Genomic DNA, 11,499 nt, shown 5'->3' with positions numbered 1-11,499 from the left:
ATCAGAGACTTGATTCTGCAGGGCCTTGCACATTCAGTCACTTTTAAATGGTACAACTGGTGTGAGTGAGTGCGTAGACAATTCTGATTTGGCAATGGTTTAGACCCACTCTGGTGCTAGAACCTGGCCTTTCTAAATGGATTTACCTATATGGAAATTAGCTTCTTTATTTGGTCATATTTTGTATTTGATTTTGTATTTGATAACTAAGGTGCTTAGTAAGTAGTCTGTGAAATTATGTTTCAGTAGAAAATTTTCAGTTTAACCATGAAAAACTAAAACCTGAAAAAAAATTGGTTTTCAGTTTAGTTTGGTTCCCCCCCCCCTCATTTTCTCTCCCTTTCCCCCTCTTTTCCAGTGATGAGGGGACAAAAGTAAAAAAGTAAGAAAAAAGGAGGGGGAAAAACCCATCAAACAAACAAACAAACAAAAAGACATATACAAATAAGGTTTAGTATTTTCAACAAAACAAAACAAATTGGTTTCAGTTCTTTATTTAAAAAATTAAACTAAAATTTCTCATGGGAAAACCATTGGTATTTTTCACTGACTCTGGCCAAAATGTTGTGGTTGTTACAATGATGACAGCTTTCTTTGGGAATAGCTGCTTTTCTGTCTGTAAAAATTCCCTTCCATTTTTGCCAAAAATACGAAGTGAACCCAAAAAGTATTCACCTTCTTATGTATGTGTGTGAGAGTTGATGAACATCTGATTTTTAAAAGATTGTTGTGCTATGACAGGGACATGTTTGCACAGTAGTAGGGACAAAAATCCAAAGCAGGATTTCTCTTGTTGTGACAAGGTAAAAAGCTTTCGCAATGGAAGGTTTGCACTGTTAGTTAATCTGGGATAAAGACAAGGAGATCCCATCTTTATCCCAGATATCCCGAGCACAATATCAACAGCAGCACTGTACTCTGAACAGAGGTGATGGAGGAGAGGAGGACTTGTAGCTTGATTAAGCAGTGATTGGGCATGAGTGAGGAGACTGGGCAAAAAGATTAGGCTGGACACCACCTAAGATTCTGGCTTGGAGACATATTTCAGGTTCTTCATTAGACCAGCTTATTTCCTTTCTCATTCCACTATATCCCTAACATTGCCCAGTCCTGCAATTATAGTCTACAGAGTAGAGGTCACATTTGCAGAGTTTCTTCTGGCTTGAAAGTTGTTTCCTATATGTAAAATGGATTATCATTGGAAATGGGAATCTGTCTCAGAAGTGAGAAAACTTTTTAAGTGTACACACTGTATCTATCTAGGCATTTCTAAAGTCCCTGTCATCATAGGAACTACTTAGATGAATTGTATAAGAACTCAGAGGATCGGATAGGACACATCTTCATATTCTGGAAAACTGTTTTGGGATGAATATTTCTATCTCCATTTTTTAAATGTTCCATTGATTTCCTTTTCTGCATTTTCCTGTTTGTGTTTTCTATTTTCATTGTTTATTTTTCTCCTTGCATTTACCTGCTTTTTGTTTCCCATTTTTCTCTCCCCCCCAGCCTTTTTTCCCCTTCCTCCCTCTTATAGGCCTCTCTGCCTTATCCATATGCACGCGCAAACAAACACACACACACACATGAACACACGATAATATCTTCATGTCCTTAGTCCCCTCAGATGGGCAGCTCTGAATTCACTAATAGGATTGGGGAGGGAAGCCTCAATGTGTCAAGACAGCCTGAGAGCTGAGGCTAAGTGGGTGACCAGGATTGCAGAGGGAATCAATCGAGAGAGGTAAATCTCCCTTCCCCCACCTGCTCCAGTGACCATGCACTTATTAGGATCCTTCAGCCAGAACTGGGTGCGATGGCAGAACATACAGAAGGGAGCTCTGATGCCACGGGCTGCTTTTCCTGCTCTAAAGGTTAGTGCTGTTTCACTCCTCTTCGAGCATTGGGACAGCCACTCTTTTACAAGTACAATTTCTGATAGGCAAAAACAGATTAGAATGTGTAGCTCATAGGTCTTTATTCACTTGCAACACCTTCCTTATTAATTTAAGTGTCTGCAGAGTGAAACAGATGGTGCTGAGTCTCCATAGAGAGCAACAGAGACACAGAATGTCATTCTGCATTGTTTGAACTTTCATGCAGCAGGTTTCAGCCAATATTAGCCATGGTATCTCTGGGGTATTTCAGGTTTAGGAGTTACACAGGGCTATGGGATGAGGAAGAAATATTATATAAGGTGCAAAGAAAAGGAATAAAAGGTATACATAAAATAGAAAGGGGGGGTTGCCCCTCACTCCGTTTCACTACAGATTAGAGTAAAATCTTTCACTTCAGGAAAACTGAATTCCAATCCAGGCAACATGGCAAGTGAAATAAATGAGTATTGTGTTCTCAGAGTTGCTACTAGTTGACATTTGCCATCCTCACAAAACCACTGTTTATTGTGGTACATTTTTCAGTCTCTGTTCAAGACAAGTTCAAGAGTCAGTGGCAGGAGTGCTGCTAGTCGGGAAAAAGGTGTTTCAGGCTGACCGTGGATAGAAAGTAGAACTGGCTGGGAAGTTTTCAACAAAATGTTGTTTTCATCGGAAAATGTTGATTCATTGAAACTTTTTATGGAAAAATATATGTTTTGATGAAATTTTCCTTCATGAAGGTTTCTCAGGCCTCACATGGAATTTCACATGGGGGGGAAAGCAAGACCCCCCCTGCCCCCCGAATAGCCAGGGCACTCATCTAGACTGGGAGCGACCCAGGCTCAAGGTCCTCCTCCAAATTAGGCAGAGTACTTGGGTCTTCCACATCTCCGGTGAGGGTCCTTAACCTGGCCTATTGGTTATTCTAGGTCACAAATCTCAATCACTCCCTCTCCCTCATTGCTGCTTTTTTTTCCCTAAAAAAGTTTTGCAAGTTTTGTTCCAATGCAGAACAAAAACAAATTCTGAAAACAGAATTCTTATTTTTCAGTCGTAGGAGGAAGCTTACATAATTCTTGCCTACATAATGCTTACCCCTCACAAGTAGCTAGTACCGTCTGTAGCTTATATGAGCCTCAAAATTCACTTATTTTTTAAAAGAAACTAAAATTAATATTGGCACATGAAATCACTTTTAATCCCTTTGCTTAACATGTTTTGGGGATGATCATTCTGCTCTTACTGAACCTAGACTGGGAAGGAATCCTCCTGGTCTCAGATGTGATAACCATCTCCATGCTGATATAATAACCTGAGGGACATGGCAGCCTGCAGTGTTAAATAGCACTTTCTTGGTACTGATGGCCACACACCATCAGCTCATTTGCATTCCGATTAAACTGAGTTTATGAGCATGCCACATAGTTTTCTTCTTCCTCGCTTCATCATGCTGCTTAAACACCTTGTGTTTCCATGTTCGTGTTTCAGATTCTGTTCTTCCTGAAGGAGATTGATGACTTGAAGTTTCAGTATGAGCAGATGATCTCTGAGCTCTTGAAATGGATTAAACAGAAAGTAGTAGAGTTGGACGATCGCCACTTTCCCAACTCCATACAGGATATGTGGATGCTTATGGCCAACTTCAAGACCTTCCGCACGGTAGAGAAGCCCCCCAAATACCAAGAGAGGGGCATGATTGAAGCCCACTTTTTCCACATCCGAACCAAGCAAAGAGCCAACAATCAACGGCCATATCTGCCCCCTGAAGGCAGGACACTGCAAGATGTGGAAAAGCACTGGGTCATCTTGGAGAAAGCGGAGCACAGCCGGGGAGAAGCGCTGCAGCAAGAGATGCAGAGGCTGGAGAGAGTGGAACAGTTGGCCCAGAGGTTCCTGAAGAAAGCAGCCCTGCGTGAGTCATACTTGGAGGACATGAGGAAGGTGCTCAGGAAGCAGGACTTCCAGCCAGAGAGTGTGGACAAGGTGGAGGCTGCCACTAAGAAGCTTGAGGCTATTGTGGCAGATGTACTGCCCAGGGAGCAGCGCTTCAGAGCACTGAATGACATGGCGTCTGTTATAACCCGAGAGAACTATCATCACAAGATCCAGATCATAAAGAAGTGAGTCATGCTAGTGGAAATGGGCAGTCATGGAGACTAAACAAGTTATGATATTAAGTGGATGTGGAAGAGGAGGGAATAGTTCAACAGCTCTATTCCACATAAGTAGAGGTGGTCAGATTCCCCCTCCTCCCCCCACCCCAAAAAATGTAAATGAAAAAGCAAAATGTTTCATTTTCATTCAAATTTTAACTTTTTGTTGAAAAAAGAACCTCAAAAACTGGGGAACAAAAATTGGCCGATAAAAATAAAAACATTTTGAGGAAAGCTGACACTTAATGTGAAATGTTTGTTTTGTTGAAAACCCAATCTTCCATCAAAAGAAAGTTTCAGAGGAATATTTTCAGCCAACCCATCACATATCTCTTTTAGTGTGTGGTTTGAGAGGTTCAGATAGATAGCCACAAATCTTCTGATGCCCCTCTAGTTCCCAAATTGGGCTATAAATCTTGTGAGATCAGTACTTCTAAGATGATCAGAAATTCCTGGTTTGGGACTTCATGGAAATACCCTAAGAACAACCTTTTCTGTGGTATTTCAGTACTTGTCTTTTCTAGACTCAACCAAAGCCAGAAGCATGTGTGAAAATAATAAAATACTTAACCAAACTCCACAGAAGTTTTGGTTTTGATTTGAGGTACGGTTTGAATTAATTTTTTATCTAATCTGAGTCATAAGGGACCATTCCTTTTTTCATATATATTTATTGTCACAGGCTAAAAGGACATGGGACATCGGATATGAGAATCCATACACAATAGTCCCTCAAACAAGATTAATGATGATTTACATATTAACCAAAATATCTTCCCCAGGACCGTATTCATTGAGAGGATATAGTGTGCTGAGCCATGAGACCAGTGTATGCTTCATTAGATGACACATATACACATTAGATGACGTATATGACTTTAGGAACCCTAGGTGTTCATTTAACTCCCCTAAAATTGTAAGCCCCATGTGTCAACAGGGTCTTTTCCCATGCTGTCCAAAGCATCAGATCCTTGTGGATAAGTCGGTCCTTTCTCCTCCCTTCTTTACAGGCAAGAGGACATTTCCCAACAGTGGCAGGATCTACTGGAGCAGCTCCAGAGACAGAAACGCTCTCTGGGAGCAATGCAGGAAACTCTGGGCCTTCTGAGGGACATTGATACCATTACAGAGGAACTCAAAAGACTGCAGGTACCAACCCCTCTCCATCAGCATGTGGGCTGTGCACACAATTTGCACCACTACCAATATAAATAATTGCAGCAGACACAGTATTCCAGTGACAGTTATGGATTGCAATGTTTATATTGTGCTGGGAATTGAGCATATTATGGCTAGAATTTTCAAAAGTAGGCAGCTGAATCCATACTAAGGCACCTAAATTAATTTTTTTTCCTGATTTGCACAAGTACCAATCACCACAATTCAAACTGAAGTCACTTAGTATAGGAGATAACTGATGTTGTAGATACCATTGTGTGGTCACTGGTAACTGCTGAAGGGTGTAATGGCAACCACTGTAAATGTGTGCTTTTGCCTTGACCTGTACTGTGCAAGAGAGAGAATATTATGGATTGTGCTGAACATGAAGTATAAAAACCATTTTGTTTATGGACCTTGCAGTTTATGTAAACTTGAGAATTGCAAATTGGAGACAGGGACTAGCTATTCTGAATCTCTGAGCCCTAGCCTTTTGTCAGGAAAGAAAATACTGTGCACTGGTTATTATTCCCACTATCTGGACACTTGCCTCCAAAACCAAGTATATTCCTCAGAGGAAAACGATACAATTATAATGTACTGTAGAAGGGGAGCATCCTAGATTTCTTCAGATAAAAACTGAATCAAGCACACTATAATCAGGCATATAGGAGAGGTGCACTCAGTGGGCATAGTAAATGCTGGACATAAGCAGTGATTCTGGGAGTGAGAAGTGACTCTGGTTTAAAGAATATGACTACTTCCCCCACATCCACTGCAGCAGATAAAAGCTATGGATTGTGGGTTATATGTTGTGAATTTGAAGGAGAGGTTTGGTTATTTATCTCCTTCCAGTCAGCCAGTTAGTGCTCCCACAGAGTTCAAACCACACACCCACTTATTCATTTGGGTCCAATCCAACACCTGTCAGAGCCAATGGGAGTCCTTCCATTGATTTCAGTTCAGTCCTTAGATCCTGGATGGCATTGTCTGCACACACATAGGAGAAGATGAGGTCATAGTGCTGATAATTTCTCACTTTTGGTTTTCAGGCACTAGTGACATCTCAGGATTATGGGAAGCAGCTCTTGGAGGTAGTAGATCTGTCGCAGAAGCACAATTTGGTTGACTTCCAGATCACTTCGTATGATGATAGGGTGAGGTACATCACCCAGAGGACAGCAGAGGCCACCAAAGGCAAAGCAATCAAGTCAGATGTGCTTCATGCCAAAGCTCGGATGCTCCATCAGCTGTACCAAAACCTTGTGGCTCTCAGCAAATCCCGGTAAGGCTCTATTTATGGTCCAGTTCTTTCTGATTAGAATGGAGAGTCCTTTTAAAATGGAGATAATGGGAGGGCCAGAATCTAGGATTTCTCATTTCTCCACATATAAAAGTATAACAGATCCAGCAGAGAAGGAGATAATCGCAGAGGGAGCTGATAGAACCATAGTTCTCCCTGTGCTCGCTTTGTTATTCAGGCTTCAAAACTGAAACTAACACAAAAGTGAGGCTTTGCTTTGGGGTTGGGGGGAGAGCTCAAACATTTAAAGGGACAGTACATCACATTGACCTTAAGGCTCATCAGCTATTATGGACTGAGAGGGAACGTCCGTGTCAACGTTGCTTCTATGTGATCTGGATCTGATATGGCTGATTCTCCATCTCCTGGGTTGAGAGGGAAATTTCCTTTTGGCTTCCCCATGTTGCTCCACCCATAACTCAGCCATGACTCGGAGGTACCATGGGAATTCAATCTCTGAATTTCCTGCAGTGCTGAAGCCCTCTAATTTAATCTATTCTCTGTTTCTACACTGTCCCTGAAATCCTAGCACTGACCAAGCTATATTGCTTGTTGCCTTATGTTAGACAATCCCAGCTACAGGAAGCGTTGAAGCTTTTTGAGTTTTTCCATGACGGTCAGGAAGAAGAGTCATGGATCTCTGAGAAATGGCAGCTAGTGAGGACAGCAATATTAGGACGAGATCTCCGTCAGATTACTGCCTCTATTCAGAAGCACAAGGTACAGTATTTTGTTGACTGGTGTCTGTTCTCTATATTGAATCTAGTCTTTTATAATTTATCTAAACCAACTGAAAAGCATTTATGCCTCAAATTAAGGGGTTGGCTGGCTTTTGGAACCTGAGAAATCATGCAGCTTAGGGATCCCTCCCAATGAGGGACAGTCTTATGTTTAATATGGGATTGTGGATGTGCAGACCAAGCAGAGTGAAGCTCGGTGTGCTGTCCATTAGGCCACTTTGGTGAATGGGAGAAGGAGATGGTTCTTATCCATTCCCCCTTCCCAAATGAGTACATGGGGAGAATAAGTAGAGTAGTGCGGAAGAAAACAATGTTTTTATTTTGAGTTTGAAGCAACAAACCAGAGGCAGCTTTATTACGAGCAATTACAATATGCACGGGAGAGTACACACGGGCAGGGTTTCCCTTCCCTAGGTAGGTCTCCGCTAGATAAACAATTAGGGCAAGCTTTTATACCTTTTGTTACATACAATAATGAGCAACAGCTGCATTTTGTTATACATATTTTTTCCTGATATTTCACTTTTTTTTATTAATTTCTGCCACAGTCTACATTCCATTCTTATTTAACACAAGGTCAAAACAGTATCTCTTACCGTCTGTTCCCACCCGCTTTCCACTCGCCTAGACCCTGCCTTCAAGTCTTGCGTTATTGGAGTCAGTGTCAGCCTGACTTTGTTAGCCTGACTCTTGCTTTAGTCCTAGAGACTAAGATATCTATGTTCAAATTCCCTTTATCCCTTTCTCCACTTCCACATTAGGCATGCCATAAATGAAGGGGAAGGGACTGAGCTGTGGTAAAGAAAGGAGAGATGGGAAACTCTAGAATAACATTGCTGGGTCCTCCCAGAAATTTGCTGCCAGCTCTCCCTATGAACTGGACACAGGTTGGGGAGAAAATCTTAGTTTCATGAAGTTCCATGTTATTGATGAAGAGAAATCACTGTGGCAAACAGACCTGAAGACTTGAAAAGACAGCGACAGAATTTAAACAGTAATTTCCTACATGCGGCTCTTTATAATTAGGAAGCCAACAGTAAAGGCATGAAAGCAGGGCCATGAATCATAAAATCTCTAGAGACGTATGTGAGAGAGGGTGAGTGTGTGTTGTGAGTGGAAGACATAAGGCTGCCTACTCAATGGATGACAAACACCTCCCCCAGAGACCATCATGTATAATATGCTGCTGGAATGGGGAAGGGAAGTATCTCAATGACTATCATTAGGTGGGTGAGTGAAAAAGAGGTATTAGGGCTCAAAGGACAGTGTTATCTATGGAGAAAGGGGCAGTGTCAGAATGGAGGGAAAACAGAATCATTACACATGTTAGTTTTATCGTAGCTGACAGAAGAGTTTGGCAATGGGAAAAAGGCACAATTCTACTGGGACAGGCCAGATCCTTGGGCCTGTAAGTCTCCACTACTCATTATCATGTCACTTTATTTGGCAGGTTCTAGAAGTTGAGTGCAACTCCCACAAGGCGATTTGTTCCAATATAGTGAGGAAGGGCTGGGAGCTAAGTCAAAGGAACCACTCAAACCAGAGGGATATCCAGATGCAGACAGACAGGCTCCAGAAGCTGTGGCAACAGCTCCAAGACGAGGTGGCCAATCGTAAAATCCGTCTGCAGGCAGCTGCTTTAATCAAACAGGTAAACAAAGCTGCAGGTTTTGCATTTTGTAACAGAAAGAACATGAACTCATTCCATTTCTGCTTGTGTCACCAGATTGGGGTTTATATAAGGAACACAAGAAGGATCTGGAAGCAGTAAGCTTTGCTGGGGTGAAACAAAATAGCTTTCAACTCACATGATATTAATCTTTTTTTTTTTTATCAGAGTGCTGTCTCTCTCACTTTGTGTACCTCACAAGTCATTCTGGTCTTCTGCAGGCAGACATCAGCTGTGTATCATAACTGCTGACTTCTGTTTTCATTTGGCTACTGTAAAATCTGTCCCAAACACTATATTCCAGATTCTGCTTTCCTTGTTCCTTAGCATAATAATTGATACATATAGACTTTGTGGCTGTCAGCTATTCTGCATGTGTGGAGCACTAGGAGGGAAACTTTGACCTTCAACTCTGAAAATTCAGGCTCCTACCATTTGAGATCAGACTCCTCTCTTCTGCTAGCCAGCCAATAGAGGGCAGTGGTACATAGCTAGTTGAGAACATATATAGTGACCTTCATTCTCAGTTAGAAATACTAGAGTTAAATAACTGGGGGGGAAAAACTGGCTTGTAAATCAGCTTCCTAGTGGGTGAGACCAGGGTGACTGTCTGACACTCTTTTTCTGTAGAAAATAGCAGGATCAGTCCCAGTTCAGAACTCATAGACTCCCCCATTCTATCCGTGAAATGCTCTGACAAAGAGCCAAGCCACCAGGCCATTCAGGCTGCTGATAATGGTTAAGTAGGAGGGTCCTTTTGCCTGCGTGGCTCCCAGAAAGCTTTCTTTCTCACTGGCAGTGGGTCTGCTCCCATCAATTGACCTGTGTTGATAGAGTGAGAATTCTTCCGTTTTACAAAAAAAAACTCCGAGAGACAGATTTTATGGTGCATTAGAATTTTGCCTGCTGTATTTATGTTTTTTATTCAGCATTGCTGTAGCCACTCTGTTCTACCTGGCATAATGCCATCTGGGATAGTTAAATTGCTAACTTCGCTGAATAATTGTACCTTCAGTGCGATACTGCTGCTCAGCCAAGATGTGCTGGATACACAACATGTGAGAAATTCATTGTGAACATCATGCAATGGATGAAAGTCCCTCCTGAAGAGCCTCAACTGAATGAAGTATGGGGGGATTTTTCAAAGGCACAGTGGCAGTTTGGTACCAAACTCCAATGGGAGGTATAGGTCTAGCTGCCATTTGTGCCTTTGAAAATCTGTCCCATAAAAAAGAAATATCAGACACAAAGCTTGGATCCTGATTGGAGTTTCCCCAAAGTATGAGGAGTGATTAGTGTTGTTAGATGTTGTTAGATGTTTGGCTGCATGTGCGTGTTCTCTGTGTGCTGTCCCAGCTCTTCACAGATAGTTGGCATAGCAGACCTCGATCAAACTGCCCAATAACCACAAACTCGGTTCGTAGCAAAGGCACTTGGGGAGGTTTATTGTCAACGAAGCACGGTCCTAATGTCCTGGCTCAATGGTTACAGGTACACTAACACATTGTATGCTCATTGCAATGGACTAGCTCAGTTAATGGCGGGACTTTCCATTATCCTCTAGGCCAGCCAAAGACACTCCCTCTGAGATACCTCTTTTTATACACCAATACAAACAAGTTATGTATAGCTCCTCTGACATGACTAGGTGCCTCCCTCTGCCATATCTAGGTGACACCCATTACCTTGTTCATGTTGGTTCAATCAAAACATCTCTATTCATCATGCTGTCATCCTGACCTTATCTTTAGGATCAGTCAGCGTGTGCCTGTTATCTCTGGGGAATGTGTTGGTCTCAAAGTGTTCTGGTACCACCCTTCTGAAATGTGTTTGCGTAAGTGCTTTGTGCCTACCATTTCTTAGGAATGTGTGTTTCTGCAATATCAGCTCTGTTCTTACCAAATTCTGTGATCAGGCCTGTCTCTTGCTCACAACCTGGCTTTGCTTTATATCAGCAAAGCTTTAACCATTACTTTAGCTCAGGCCTCAGGCTTTATACCAGGCCTCTGATACAAGGGCTTATGTCTCAGGCCCTCTTCCTACTACAATTAGAACTGGAACTTTGGTTTCGTTCCATTTAAATACACAAACGCACACATTCAAAAAGCCACTATAAAATAGGGTTACCATTTGTCCGGATTTACCCGGACATGTCCTTCTTTTTGTGCTAAAAATAGCGTCCGGGGGGAATTTGTAAATCACTCAAAATGTCCGGGATTTCCCCCCTCCCCCGGCAGAGCAGAGCGAGCGGCTGGGAGGGCTGCAGGAAAGTCACGGGCTGGACTCCGGAGCAGCTGTAGAGGAGCTCCTCCCCCCCTGCATTCTGAGCCGGCAGCTCCTCCTCCCTTGCAGCCCAGTGTCCCGGTCCGGCAGCACTGTGCAGGGCCAGGGACCGGGTTGTGTGTTGTGCTGGGGAGCGCAGCCACGTGTCCGGCTCGCACAGAGCCCAACACCCTGTTCTGAGCAACAGGGTAAGGGGGCCAGGGGGCAGGAGAAGGGGCAGGGAGGTTCTGGAGGGGGCAGTCAAGAAACGGGGGGGGGGGGCGGGAGTTCAAGGGGGGGCTTTTTGGGGGGGAGGGGAGGAAGGTTGGGGCAGTCA

General features: G+C 42.9%; 1 protein-coding gene across 1 annotated transcript in view; it reads left to right on the top strand.

Moving 5' to 3' along the window:
* The first annotated feature begins 1,521 nt into the window (after positions 1–1,521).
* The window catches only part of SPTBN5 (spectrin beta, non-erythrocytic 5), a 134,995-nt gene continuing 125,017 nt past the window's right edge, over positions 1,522–11,499 (top strand). Inside the window, exons 1-6 of the mRNA XM_034769645.1 lie at positions 1,522–1,874; positions 3,366–3,997; positions 5,041–5,179; positions 6,241–6,473; positions 7,058–7,211; positions 8,682–8,882. Coding sequence (XP_034625536.1) covers positions 1,779–1,874; positions 3,366–3,997; positions 5,041–5,179; positions 6,241–6,473; positions 7,058–7,211; positions 8,682–8,882 — 1,455 coding nt within the window. The 5' untranslated portion in view covers positions 1,522–1,778. The remainder of the gene's footprint in view (positions 1,875–3,365; positions 3,998–5,040; positions 5,180–6,240; positions 6,474–7,057; positions 7,212–8,681; positions 8,883–11,499) is intronic.

This window comes from Trachemys scripta, chromosome 4 (assembly GCF_013100865.1).
Source record: "Trachemys scripta elegans isolate TJP31775 chromosome 4, CAS_Tse_1.0, whole genome shotgun sequence".
Lineage (NCBI taxonomy): Eukaryota > Metazoa > Chordata > Testudines > Emydidae > Trachemys > Trachemys scripta.
This window is presented reverse-complemented; position numbering and strand designations above follow the sequence as displayed.